The following is a 15,417-nucleotide window of genomic DNA, read 5'->3' on the forward strand; positions in this document are numbered from 1 at the left end:
TGTAAGTGTTGTAAAAAATTTCCTTGTTCTTGTTGATGTTACTGAATTATTGCCTCAAGTCAAGGAGAAAGGTCAAAGCATAAACTTAAGGCAAAAATTACCTGGCTTTGTAAATTAGATGATTTATGGGATTTGTTCAGCTGGTTGGGTTTGGGATCCTAAGGGTTAGGGTTGAGATCAGTAGTAAAGGTTGGACTCATCTACTTGCTGGAGTCCTATTAACAGTTGTCTTAATTAAATGTTACATGAGATAAATTGAACAGTTTTGTTCTCATCTTACGTTGGTAAGATTAGTCACAGTGATTGATAAAGTGGCAGGCATAGTCATATGAAAATTTGCCAGTATAGAAGTAAGAAGTGGATATTCTTGGGAGACAATGAGTCTTTCCATGGGTCTTTTGTGTTTCTGCATATATTATGAGGGAAGTACTAACTGCTTTTTTGTTCTGGACTATCTTTTAAAGGATGTTTTATAGCAAAGCAAGGGCAATTTACTTACTGTTTAGGATATTGAAGATAATGTCTCTCTCTTGGCAAAGGGCAAGTTTTCTTGCAGTCCAGTATAAAATAAATTGGCTTCCCTAAGCTTGGAGTTACTCAGCTGTAATACAAACCCCCATGAATAGCTAGCACCTACTTGGGTTGCTCTTGGAACTTGGGGGAAGGGCAACCAATGTAAACATGAAGCTCATGCTGCTTGCTGCCTTGAGTAAGAACACCTTTTTCTCTGATTCTGGAGCCTCATGCTTTCACCAGAATTCATGAAATTGACAGGCTGAATTGTTGTTATCTTTCAAGTAGAGTAAAATCTCATAACTTTCACAGTTCTTGACACTGGTAAGTCAAATCCTGTCTCTATATTGGGCATTTATCTGACTTAACTATTCCTTATTCCCTATCCTTTTAAAATAAAGGATGTGATGAAATAGAGAGGGTTTAAAGAAAAAACAATATTGTTAATGGGTTAGCTATGAGACAGTATGTAGCTAAAGGACTTAGAATTCCTTAGAAAAGGTAAAGGAGAAAATAGAATTTTAGGGTTGAAAAATAGCCTTACAACTTCTGTTTGCTCCCTAAATGTAAGTAGGTAACATGCCCAAGATAAAATAAGTAAATAAATAAAAATAATTGCATATTTCAGGATCAAATCTTGGTTCCTTGAACTTATATCCAGTATTTCTTTATCAAAATATGACTTTATTAATGAATTAAACTATATAAAGTTTTTGCTCATGTCTGTAGAATATTGAACAGATGATAGGATTCTTTAATTAAGAGGATAATTCCAGGCCGGGCGCTGTGGCTCACGCCTGTAATCCTAGCTCTTGGGAGGCCGAGGCGGGCGGATTGCTCAAGGTCAGGAGTTCAAAACCAGCCTGAGCAAGAGCGAGACCCCGTCTCTACTATAAATAGAAAGAAATTAATTGGCCAACTGATATATATATATAAAAAATTAGCCGGGCATGGTGGCACATGCCTGTAGTCCCAGCTACTCGGGAGGCTGAGGCAGAAGGATCACTCGAGCCCAGGAGTTTGAGGTTGCTGTGAGCTAGGCTGACGCCACGGCACTCACTCTAGCCTGGACAACAAAGCGAGACTCTGTCTCAAAAAAAAAAAAAAAAAAAAAAAAAAAAGAGGATAATTCCACTTTAACACAAACAACATACCTTCAAATGATCAAAAATAATCAGGGGGTAATAAATGACATCAGGCTTGTTATTGATGAAAATTTTCAATATGTGAGAAGGTGACCCCTTGTCCTAAATTAATTAGCTTTGGTAGCTGGAAAGAGGGGATCTTCTCCTCATTATGATGTTCAAATCAATGATTTTGTATTCTTCTGTAGACATTTTCACTATAGGATTTGGTGATATTTTACTTTAAAAATATTTTTGTCAGTGAAAAATATTTTTTTCCTCTACTCAATTTATTGAGTACCGAGACTACATCAATTATTTTTAGTCTCTGGGGATGCAGTTGTAAATAAGATAGATAAGATTCCTGTCCTCATAAAGATTATACTGGTGGTCAAAAGATACTTAGAATTAATCCTAGCACTCTGGGAGGCTGAGGCGAGTGGATCGTTTGAGCTCAGGAGTTCAAGACCAGCCTGAGCAAGAGCAAGACCCTGTCTCTACCAAAAATAGAAAATAATAGCCAGGCAGAGTGGCACATGTCTGTAGTCCCAGTTACTCAGGAGGCACAGGCAGAAGGATCACTTGAGCCCAGTAGTTTGAGGTTGCTGTGAGGTAGGCTAACGCCACGGTACTCTAGCTAGGGCAACAGAGTGAGACTCTGTCTCAAAAAAAACCAAATACTTAGAATTGAATTTACATTTAATAGTTTTCTTAAGATGAAAGAATTCTACCCATAAAAACACTGATTTTATAAAAGTTCTCTTTGAACATTGGTCAGCAATTACTTTACAAAGCCCTTTAGATTCATTCCTGTTAATATTTTTGCAATCCATATTAGCATAATGACAATAATAACAATAGCTAAGAGTTAAATAGTATTTACTAGGAGGCAATCATTGTCCTAAAATCTTTACATATACTAACTAATTTAATCATCACTAAAACACTATGTAATAGGAAATATTATTATTCTATTTTATAGATTGCACAGAGAGGTCAAGAGACATGGTCAAGTTCAAACCCAGGCAGCCTGGCTCCAGGGTCTGTATAATTCCTGAGCATGGATTTTTGGTTTGTTAAAATCAGGGTAATAGTTAATTGGAATGAATATAATTCTAATACTTTTCAGAGAGCAAACAATCAAATATTTGTGGTATTACTAATTATTATTACTATTAATACAATGTACTACCACAAAGATTTATAAAATGCTTAAATAGAATGGAATTAATTAAACTAATTTATATGTAGATTTATGGCTTAAATAAATATATGCTTTACTGGATATAATTTTCAAAAGGCCTACCTGTTTTATAATTTTCTAATGGCATTTAATATATATTTAATTTGTCTTCCTAGATAACTGAGTATTTCAACATGAAATAAAATAACTCTTTTATAAAAGTCCCAAATTGTGCACAGTGCTTTTAGGAAAGAAAGTTTTACTGTTGAGCTTTAAAATGCATAATTTAGACTTTTGATGAAAACAATTTGAAATGTTTTTTGAAACAGAAGCAAACTATAAACAGAAGGGCAGAAGAAGCTATTCTCAAATCATTCATCTAATAAAAGACATATAAATCACCTCCATACTGAATGAGCTGACTGTAAGTTTTTCCAAAACATAAATCTTCTCTGAAGTTAAAACATAAATCTTTCTAAAGCCTTAAGCATTAACTTGCCTGTATTTCTTCACAGAGTATATAAAAATAGCTGCATGCTATAGAAACAGCTTCTATTTTAATCAACTAATTCACTCGTATTTAGTGTCTTCTGCCCACAAATAAAAAAAGAATTTATTTTTGAAAAGATTTCAACTGCCTTTTTTCTACTGGCTCACTAATACTCTAAAAAGCCAATACTGAGTTGGATAACCAGTTTCAGAAAGTTAACAATGAATTAAATATGAATTGTGCAACTTTTTAAGACTAATTAATTCAAATTGAAGCAACTCATAGAAAGACTGTCTAAATAACTGAGATTTTTGACATGTGAAAAATTTAAAATAATCTTAAATTGAATAGCCTGTTACTATGCTATAGTGTATATATTTATATGTACATGTATTTATATAATGTAGAAGATATATTTATTCTAGTCAGAACTAAAAGCAGAATTATGCTCTTCGGGCATATAACAAAAACCTTTCTATTTTATTCACCTAAAAAGAGATGATTATAGTTCCTTAAGAAGTTTAATAAGAGAGCATTATTTAGTAGTTTAGTCTGTGGTTAACACGGATTTAGAGCAAATAACTTTAAATTATAACATAGGAATTTTACTAAAAAATTATTTTCTCTGAAATAACTAGATGTTTGTGTATAATATTAATATAAACACAACTATAGTTGCACAAATACTTGTAGACTTTTTATATACTATTCACAAATGATCCGTTTAAAAATGATCAACTTTAACCAACTGGTTGCTTTTTCTTAAACCAAACAGGTTGCATAAAGGCAACAACGAGTGTTGTTTATATCTGTGTCCCCAGTAACGAACACAGTATCTGGCACATGGTAAGCATTCAACCCAGTGGGTGAAAGGGAGCGAGGAAGAGAGGAAAGGGACCATATCACTTACCAGACAATTGTTTTTGTATATTATACACACTAACTTCAAAAAATAATTATTTCAGCATTTTCGCTATGTGAATACCATATGATCTCTTGTGCATTAGAACCACCTGCTAATTGAGTGTCATTTCATTTTTAAATGACCAGCTGAGATTTTCTCTCAGTTGCTTATTGTATTTAAGGTAGTTTTCCTAGAGTGAAAGCTATGCATTCTCTCTGTGCCTAATTTTCACTTAAGCAGGATTCATCTGGGCCCCAAGGAAGTGGCATTTAAGTATCTTATAGTAAGCATGTCTGAGGCACTTCTGCTGTTGACTGACTTAACCTTTGGCTTCTGTGTAAACATTTGATGCCATCTGGATGAGTATTTAATAACTCCCCAAAGAGACAGGGCCAGAGCAACATAGTCATTTTCCTGGTAACTAAAATTAGTGGATGTATTACATGAAATAGCGCTGCTCTACCTTCCTTCACCTGTCCCTCTTCTGACATGACATGCAAAGTCTAGAAGAGGAAAGAAAGCAGGCAGAGACATTAGCCAACTGTCTTATGTCAGCCATAGTCCCTGTCCTGCTTCTGAAGTCTCAGTTAATGCATTTTAGTAAAACTTTACTGTAAAAACAGCAGTATATTATTTATTCCTTCTAGGAATAGTAGGTATTAGGAAGGATATAAAACATACACAATTTTAAGAAGTTATATATAAAGACTCATTACATTTATTTAAAATTAAGATTTTTTAACAAATGACAAATAACCAAAGAATTTGAGCTTATTATATCTGTGCATTTAGATGTAATGATTTATACCTAATATTTAAATATGAGAAAAAAACTAATATAAAATGTCATTCAAATAACATGAATAAATCATAAAATATTTATCTTTAATGGAGGATTTTATATCAAAATCTTCATGATTTCAGAAATAATTTATCAGAATGTACCTTTAATATAAATTTTCATTATGATCTTAGATAAATTATATTTGAGCAAAGAAATTGGGATCCCATTATGATATTAATAAATAAGTTTTTCTTATTCAGCGTTGGTTTTAGTTCACATAAATCTGCTTTGTAGATTATGAATATCAACAGAAGAGATACTTTAAATTTACCAGTAACTTAAATTTGCTTAAGAAGAAACAAAAAACTTCAATAAAACAAATGACTTTTAAACAGCAAATGTGAAATCAGGGGCATAAAAACTTTGTGCTAAAAAAAGACATCAGTCTAAATGGCTTCACCCAAATCATTGGTAAGAGCTAATCCTTATTTTATACAAACTATTTAAGAGTAAAAAAAAAAAGAGGGAAAGTTAATAAACTGAATTAATGAAGCTAACACAATAAAGAAAAAACTAGTTTTAAAAAAACTAGGCAATATTCATTAAACACCAATTATTTCCTGAGAAACTACTATATCATCCAAAGTATGTAAACGGGACCAAGTGGTAGTAATAGAGATGTGGGAATGATCAGACTATAGACATTTATTGAAGGTCAGGCCAATAGAATAAATAAAGAAATTTGTAAAGCTAACTCATTTATGTTTATAGATGCAAAATATCTAAATAAATTATAAGTAATTCAGCATTATATTAAAATTGTCACATTATAGGCTTCCAGGATGGTCTAGTAGTTTCCCTTATATCAGCATAAACACAATAACAACTATAAACTTGAGACTAAATATTAAAACAACTATCTGGAGATGCTAGAAACTCAGTAAAAGCAGGGAGATACTGGAGGGAGTAAACATTTGGAAAAATTAAATAGTACGCAATCAGTTTCCTGTTTTTAAGATGTTTAGTCAGAAGATAAGCTCAAGCCTGGGTCATGGAATGGCTAAACAGAAAGCCTGCAGTCTTGCAGGATTAAAAAGTCTGAAGACCGTATTCAGAGCAAATGCAATTCATGGAAAGGAAAGGGGGGTGGTGGTTTTTGCAAAATCCTGAAACAAGAAAGGAAGCCCCAAATTCTGCACATAAACTGTGCCCAAATCTCTGGCTGATCCTCTAACCATATGCGTATGGTGTAAACACCAAGTAGATCAGCTTAGGTTAAAAGAGCAAAACTGGATTTCAGCTGTTGCCAACGACAGGGGAAACAGTTTTCAGTGTGAGTCCAGCCAATTTAACTGCTGGATAATTTAATTAATAATATATTAATGTTCTTCAGAAAAAAAAAAACAGAATTCACAGTTTCTATAACTTATCATTTACAGTATCCAAAATACAACAAAAAATTACTTGACATACAAGTAAGCACAAAAACATAACCCATTCTAATGAGAAAAGAAAATCAGCAGAGACCAACTTGACATTGCTCAAATGACAGGATTATCAGAGATTTTAAAGCATCTATTAGAGCTATTCTCAAGGACAGGAAGGAAAACATGTTCACAGTAAATGAAAAGATAGGAAATATCAGCAGAGAAACAGACACTAATAAAAGTTAACTTCACTAACTTAAAAATATAGGATCTACAATGAAAAATTTACATAATGGTCTTAACAGTTCAATGGAAATGACCAAAGCATGAGTAAGCTTGACAGTATTTCACTAGAAATGATCCATTCCCAAAAAGAGAGAATTAGATGGAAAAAAAAATGAACTGAGTTTTTAGACAGGTGGAACATTATCAAAAATCTAACATATCTGTAATTGGTATTCTAGAAGGAGGAGAGAGATAATGGAGCAGAAATCATATTTGATGAAAATAAGATGCAAAAAATCCCTAAATTAGTTGAAAGACATAAATCGGCAAATTCAAGAAGCTAATCAGGACAAATTTAAGGAAAAACACACCTAGATGCATCATTATCAAAGTGCTAAAAACCAATGATAAAAAGAAAAATATTGAAAAAAAAGAAGAAAAATGATATGTTGCGTAGAGGCAGGGAACAATTATTAAAATGACTGTTAAACTTCTCATCAGAAATAATGGAGGCCAGAAGACATGGAAAAACCTTAACAATGCAGAAAAACCAAAAGAAACTGTCAGGCCAGAATTCCACAGCATATAAATATTCATCATTACCAGTAGAGTTCATCCTAGAACAGCAAGGATGGTTCACACTCAGAAAATATATAAGGTAGTTAACCACATTAAGGTATTGAAGAAAGAATATACAATTGTTTCAACAGATATAGAAAAAGACTGTACAATTCAACACCTGATCCAGGTAAAATTCTTGGAAAATTAGAAAGGAAGGGAAAAAAATTTTTTAACTGGATAAAAAAAACAAGCAAAACACAGCAAATCCATGCTTACTGTAAAACTTTAGAGCACTCCCATGGAAAAAGAGCAATACCACTATCTTCTTTACTCAAGATTAATCCCCAACCCCACCCACCCCTAACAAAACGAACAAAATCACAAAAGGGAGGGGCCTATTTAATATAGAATTTCAGAGCCTTCACATTACAGTCAGGGAAAAGACTAAGATAGTAATTATAATCCCTATAATTCCTATGTAATAAGACCAGGAAAAGAAGTAGGAAATAAACATATTGGAAAGGAAGAGATAAACCATCATAATTTGAGAAGAATACAGTCATCTACATAGTAAATATAAGAGAATAAACAAAGTATTAGAACTAATTTGGTAGGTTAGCAGGGTTGTGAGTAAAAATCAATACACAAAAATAAATATTAAGAGAACGGAATTTATTTTTCTGCCTTATGGAAAGCCAACTGTCCCAATATAGTGTATTGAGTGGTCTGTCCTTTCCCCCACTGATTTATAAAGCTTTTTAAATCACATTTCAAGGCCCCATTTGTGTTTGCACCTGTTTTTGGCCTCTATGTGTACCAAAAACCAAAATGTCTAAGAATGTTAAATATTATTAAGATATAGCTTCTATGAAAATTCTCATAAGTTGAGAATTCATATGGCTACTTCGGAGAGCAATCAGGCAGTATATTCCGAAATTTTTTTTCTGATTGAATTCAAGAAATATTTATCGAGTGCCTACTATGTGCTAAATATTGTTCCAGGTACTTGAGACACATTAGAGAACAAAATAAAGAGCCCTGCCTCCATGGAGCTTACAATCTAGCATTTTACCTGCATGCTGTCTGTTATCCTAGGCAAGTCATCACACCTCAGCTGCCCAGTGCAGGAATGAGCAGGCCTGACTCAAACATAAATGGTGTGCATAGTCCTGTACTGCAGTGCCAAACTGGACACTCACCCGGAACCTGCCACCCAGACAGTAGATAGTGTTGGAAGTTGATTAAAAAAATTTTTTTTCAATAGATTTAGGGGGTATACATGTATTTTTGCTACATGGATGATTGTATAATGCTGAAGTCAGGGCTTTTAGTGTACTTGTTACCAGAAGAGTGTACAATCTACTCGACTGGAAGCTGATTTTTAATGATAAAGTACAATGGGGAGAGGACAGAGGGAACTGAGCTGAGACTGTACTACAGCAGTGGTGGGTTGGCTACAGAGATTGCTAGCTAGGTCCTTGACTTTCTCAGTAGCTACCAGTGCTGTCTCCTTTGCCTTGTCCTTGGCTTCCTTGGCTGTGTCAACAAGTGTTCTAGAAAGGGTCTCACCTTGCAGCATGGCCAAGATGTAGTCAAAACTCTTCATAATCTTGGTCAGTAATTTCTAAGTTTATTGACTCCTATAAATCACTGTTCCATTTAATCAAAACATAGTGCAGTCAGTCATTTTGGCTTCCTTGAAGACTGTATTAATTACTTCAATTAATAATGTATAGATCTACATTATAAGCTCAATTAAATATTTAGTGTATGGTTTAGTTGATATCCATTTCAGTTTGTCCCTATTTCAGATGTAACAGTTGATAACCTACATTAATAAAGGAAGTAATGGCAGGCATATATAAGAGTAATAACCAAATAATACTAATATTTTACTTTATGAAATAAACACTTCATTTCATAGTGCTTTTGCCTTGTCATATCTTTAGATAAGTATAAAAATCGGCTTGTACTCTCTAAGTGCATGCCAGCTGAATGGTACAAAGAGACATCTTCAAGGGGTTCTTGAGAGAAAGAAATCAGCTACTATTAAAAATTCACAAAATACTTATAGTCTAATACAATTTTTTGACTGAGGAGCCAATATTGTATTTCGGGTGAAATAATATATGGAGATTTCATATTGGTCTTCCAACACAAGTTGAAAATGATTAGGAAATCAGATAACTAAGGGGAGTAGATGAGCATTTAACTTAAAGAAAAGCAGGCATGTGTCTTAAGTAAAGTGAGTAGCTTGACTTAATCATTGCCAAAGAATTTTTTAAAAACATTCCACAAAGTACAAAAACTTGAGTGATATGCAGGTAAAACTGTCTCTCAAATAAATAGTTTTTCTTTCCATCTTGAAAATAAGAAATTAAAGCACAAAATTCCATTACAAATTGAATTTAGTTATTCCCAAGTAAGTCACCTGTTTGGTTTCTTTGATTTCTTCTCTACCTATCAAGAAATATTTGTTCTTTATGTGAGAGTTGTGAAGGTTATTTATATATATATATACGACACTATTAATGTATTGTTTATGATGGAATTTTCTAGTACAAAGATAAATATAAATTTATCAAATCAAATCAAATCAAAATCACACAGCCTTTGAGATTCCTGTGCTGCCCTGATGGGAAGAATTTCATCCAGGAAACTAGAAGACTTCTTTAAGCCTGACCTTCTATAATTAGGATAGGCCTTTGAAACCTAATGATTTAAATGCTTAATTTATGTCAATAGGCAATATCAACAGTAAAATTCAAGAGACCTCAGGCTACAAATGATCTTTTAAAAATGAAAACTGTCCTGTTTTCTATTAAGCTTAGAGTCTTTTTTAGATTAAATCTTTAAATTAAATAAGAATCTTTAATGGCCCATGAAGAAAATCTGTAATAGTAATTTGTATCTAAATATAAAAGCATTATATACTTATGATTAGAAGTTATTATATACTTATGATTATATACTTAATAAATGAAAAGCCATTTAATTGATAACACTTTCATTATGTACATATTATAAATATTTATCATAATTCTGTTACAAAAGTGTCACCATTTTATCATTTACAAATCTTAGAAGCAAATTACACAGGGAAACAACAATGGTCTTGGCCAGGAATGGGGGAATGTAACAATCAGTTTAAATAGGTGGCTATTTTTACCCATCGGGGGATTATATTTTGTTTTCTTCTTTTACAGTTTTTGGAGTAAGTAGAACTGTCTCTACTTTCATTTACTTTAAATGTTATGTTAAGAGTATATAATCATTCTGAACCACAGTAGAGTTAAAAACAATTTTGGACCAAAAATGTGTAATCAAACATTTAAGGGACTAAATTATGAACCATATGGAGGATAGAGAGATTTGCTCAGAGTAGGTGCTAATTCCAGATTTTTATAGTAACTACCTATATGACCTCTAATCAAATACTTCCACTGCTGTGGGCAGATGCCCCATCTTTAAAATGTGGAGATTTGACTAGATATGCTATAAGATCACTTTCAATTCTTAAAATGCTCTATGATTTAAATTCTGATTTAGTCATGATGTAGTATGAATAATAAATAGAATGACAAACTTCAATGATGAATTTTGATTTCAAGAACACTTACTGTTAAAGCTGGTGGTCCTGGAGGTCCCATATCTCCCTAAAACAGATTAAAGAAAAGTGACAATTACCAATTAGTCCTTTTTTGTACATTATGTATACATTTATGAGTGGATAGAAGCAATATCTATAGATAAGTCTTGAAGGACAGAAAATAGAATTTCATCTCGGTAAAAGTTTTGGTGCAAAGAAAAATCTCTCATGATAATAAAAATCACCTTGTATACCCCATGCTTTTTTGCAGCAGCAGGATTTGTTTTGAAAGCTAAAATAATCTAATTTTTTGCTCTTTTGTCTACTAATACAAAATTAGAAAGAATATCTTTTCAAATATGGTTACTTGCCAATGGAACAGCTGGGAAGTGTCACAGCGAGAGATAATTTTTCTGACAAAGTTAGTATGAGGATCAGCAGAAATAATAAGTGGATCACCCCATTTCATGCCTCCCAGCTGCAAGAAGCAGTCCCGTAGCCTCTTCTCAAGCTCTGCTGAATTGGCATTGCATTTGCCATCAACTGTAAGAGGCTTTGTCTATATTTATGTATTTTTAAGTACTAAAACTGCTTCGCTGATTTATGCAAATACAAATTTCCAGGTGTATATGTTGATAAACTAATAAAAATCTTTTTTAAAAAATGGTTTGTCTGAAAGTTCACTATTTTCCAATTTCTATGTCACCTCCATGTTTTATTGTCTTGGGAAATCTATTTATTTCATAAGAATGCTCAGTCATTAAGACCAAGTATCCTTGCCTTGGTTCTTGGTTAGCTGGATATTACAGAGACCATATGCTGTGTGGCATGAGGCACTGGGAGGCTGTAGTCTCATGTGGAGAGTATGTTTAGGACTTTATTTTTTCTCACCAAATATAGCCATCTCAAAAGTTAAAACTTAGCATTGTTTAATCATTATTTTTTGTAACAATTGAATTAAAATAATCAAGACATTGACGTAGCATAGTCAGTCACTGAGGATTGATTTACAAGATCACCATTACCATAGGGATAAATATTAAAGATAGACAAGTATCTCTAAATGTACTCAGAATGGAGAACAAAATACAGTGCAAAACACATACACATAACAATTTTCATCAAATTGGGTCACCCAATGACCTTACTCAAAATAAATCTTGCTTTCAGTGTTACTTAATTCTCTTTTCAAGGTCACTGTCAATATGTCATTATGAAATAGTCTATGAGAAAAAGTGTCAGGAAATGAACATTTAGACTAAGACTAAGATACAAAGTTAGCCTTCTCCCCCCAAAAAGACACTTGCTTTACCATTACTATAGCAGCTCAGTGTTATTGGCAAAGTTCCCCAATTCAGGACACATTTGCTAATTCGGTGATTGGATACCTAATGCTGTTAAGCAAGGATGAGAAAAGGAAACTCTTATAAATACAAGTTAATGTCAACTAGAAATTGTGCATTTAGTATCTTCAAACTAATTAAATGAACCAAAAGGCTTTTCTTGTTCAGATGCTGTTAACATAACAGCCTTTGGTTAATTTTAAAATGTTTTTGGGAGATAAATGCTGTCAACAAGAAGCCACTACATAGGTTCTCAGGGTTTTCTTAAGCAAAGATTGGCGCTTTGCTGGGTAAATACAATACCTTTTCTCCTTTTGGGCCAGGTGGACCAGGAGGACCCAAGTCACCTTTCCAACCCTGTGTAAGAAATATGATCAATACACAGTTCACAGATTTTCCAGCGAGTCATTAGCAACAAAATAAATCATAATTTACTGAACTCCCAAATCCCATTCTTCCCTTTGTAGTATAGAGAGAAATCAAGACAACTGGCACTAAAATGATAATCAACATCTGCGCTGTGGTGGGCACAGATACATTAAATCAGCGCGAATCCTCAATACTGCATATTCGTGCAACTTTGCTTCCTGCTAAAATTGCATTAATTCACCATCTGGGAGAATATCATTTAGATCTATATGAGCATTTAAGTATCCACTTTGGATTAAATTTGTGGATGTTGTAAATACCTCTGATTTAGCATTGATTTGGCCTTTATAAAGCTTGCCAAAAAAAATTCAAGAGTTAAATCAAAACCATTTTTATGTCTCTATCATGAAATCTAATTCTGAGGGGAAAAAGAAAAAAAGATACATTCTTTTGCTCTTACAAAACTGGAGTTAAAATGTAATCTCTTTCCTGTTTTAAAGTATGGTTTAATTCTCTAATCCCTGTCTTTCTTTACCTGGATGTGTAAAAATGTCAAATGAGATGACAGAAGACACAGACAGAATATCAGATAAATGTTTTCAAGAGTCCTCTGGACTTGTGGGTGTTCTAATGGGTATTTGGTTTTTAACTAAGAGATGACAGCTTTCAGGAATACCACAATAGACTGCACTGGAGGAGATGAGTTCTACAGCTGAGTATGTTCACAGTGTAAATAGAAAGAAAGTTAGATAGACAGATCCTGACTGTGTGGTAAATAGCAAAAAAAAAAAAAAAAAAAAGGCTTCCTTTGTCCTTAACACATTGGATGAGGGAAGAACAATAATGGAAAAAATAAATATTCTGAAGCCACACAGTGCACAGTAGATCTAGGCATCTTATTGTTCCTACCTGAGAGATCCGGCTATTACTGCCTGACATTTTGTAGTAAATAAATAACGCCAAATGTCATCACCTGTAGCTACTCAATATAGAAGCCAATGATGAATTGAAAGAAACAAAAGAAAACTGGATACATAAAATAATCCTATTACAGAGAGTATAAGAAAACAGTAGTCTTATACTTAAAAAAAAACATTTTAATTGATGAAAACAATTTCTAAATTGGCCAATAAACTTTGTAGTTGCATAAATGCCTTTGGGGATAAAACTTGTAGCTATGATTTTTATTTCCCTTGCAACATTTATAAAAAAAAGGATTAGTGAAAAATTAAATAATATTTGAGATGTTGGACAGTATTCTCTTATTATTTGAAATATTTATTCCTTCCCAAATCCAGCAACACATCCTTTGTTGATACATGATTCCAGAGCAGAACTTGGCAACAGCATATTCTCAACACTTGGGGGAAGAAAATTTCCATTTCTGTTAATAGATTTATTAGCAACTCACTAATTCATTCATCCATTTATTCAATAAACATTTATTATATACCTTGTGTATAATCACTCTTCTAGCCTTTGGACCTGCACTGTCCAATACAATTGCCATGAGCCGCATGTAGTTTTTGAAACTCTGAAATGTGACTAGTCTGAATTGAGATGTACTGTGAGTGTAAAGTACTGTTGGGATTCTGATATTTAGTACAAGAAAAGGATGTCTTATTGACAATTTTTATATTGATTAAATGTTGAAATAATATTTGCATATATTTGATTAAATAAAATATATTCTTAAAATAATTTCATCTGTTTTTGTTTTCACTATTCTTAATGTGGTTATGAGAAATGTCATACATTTACATTTTCTTGAATTTGTAGCTCACATTTGATTTCTATTGCATAGTATTGCTTCAAAGATACAAAAAAGAATAAGAAGTTGACAAAGACTCCTTTCATGATCAAACTTAAGTCTGGCTCCTTGGAGGACTCTTCTCAGCTAGGTCTGGACCTTGGCCCCCGTCCTGTCTTTGGCCTGATTAGCCCCGTTACAGCAAGAACCTTGCTAAGTCAGTTTATATAGAGTCCCCTCCCCTTGATGTTTATTCTTCATCCCCTACCTTTGATGTCTAAGTCCTTGGCCTATCTTTAGTAAGAATCCTCTTAGATCAGTTTAGCAAGAATCCCCCTGCCCTTGATGTGCCCTCTTAGTAATTTTCTATGCACTGACCCCCTCTTCATCCTGCTCATTGGCTATAAATCCCCCACTTGTCCTTGTTGTATGTAGAGCTCAGCCAGATTTCTCTCCCTTAATGCAATTCTCCTCCTGCAATAGCCATGAGTAAAATGTCTTCATTACTACTTTTTAAAAACAAGAGTCAGAATAATTTTTTTCTAACACCATCAAGGTTCCTGTCCTCATGGACACATGACAAGAGGAGTTCCACTGACAATAAACAGGTCAACAGGCTGAATGTGATAAAAATGAAAGGAGACAGAGCTGCTCATGCAGATGGTGTGGTCAGAAATGGCCTCTGTGTGGTGGTGCCACTTGTCATTTCAGAAGGATCCAGCCATGCAGGGCTGGGGGACAGTGATGGGGTAGAGGGAACAGCAAGCACAAAAGTCACCAAGATGAAAGAAGTGTCCTGAGCATGCAGGTAAGAAGTAGGGGTTAAGTCAAAGTCAGCCAGTGGTCATGGCTCATAGAGAATTGCAGGCCACGGTGAGGAAGGTGGGTTTTATTGTAAGTGCAATGGGAAGCCATGTAAGTGTTTTAGGCAGGAAAAGGACATGATGTGACTATGTTTACAAGGAAAAAAAAAAGAGAGAAAACAATTCACTTTGGCTACAATGTGGAAGACAGATTGTAGGCAGCAAGAGTGGAAGCAGAAAAGGGGCATGACAGCTTTTCCAGGCAAGAGAGCAGGGTGGGTGGGACAGGGTGGTGACAGTGGAGATGAAGAGTAGTGGTCACAGCTGGCACGGCATGTTGCGGGGCAGGACT

General features: G+C 33.8%; 1 protein-coding gene across 1 annotated transcript in view; it reads right to left on the bottom strand.

The window, feature by feature from the left end:
• The window catches only part of COL19A1 (collagen type XIX alpha 1 chain), a 312,839-nt gene that overhangs the window by 157,544 nt on the left and 139,878 nt on the right, over positions 1 to 15,417 (bottom strand). Inside the window, exons 14-15 of the mRNA XM_076003244.1 lie at positions 12,447 to 12,500; positions 10,832 to 10,867 (exon numbers count right to left, since the gene is read on the bottom strand). Of these exons, the coding sequence (XP_075859359.1) occupies positions 10,832 to 10,867; positions 12,447 to 12,500 (90 nt within the window). The remainder of the gene's footprint in view (positions 1 to 10,831; positions 10,868 to 12,446; positions 12,501 to 15,417) is intronic.

This window comes from Microcebus murinus, chromosome 5, assembly GCF_040939455.1.
Source record: "Microcebus murinus isolate Inina chromosome 5, M.murinus_Inina_mat1.0, whole genome shotgun sequence".
Taxonomy (NCBI): Eukaryota; Metazoa; Chordata; class Mammalia; order Primates; family Cheirogaleidae; genus Microcebus; species Microcebus murinus.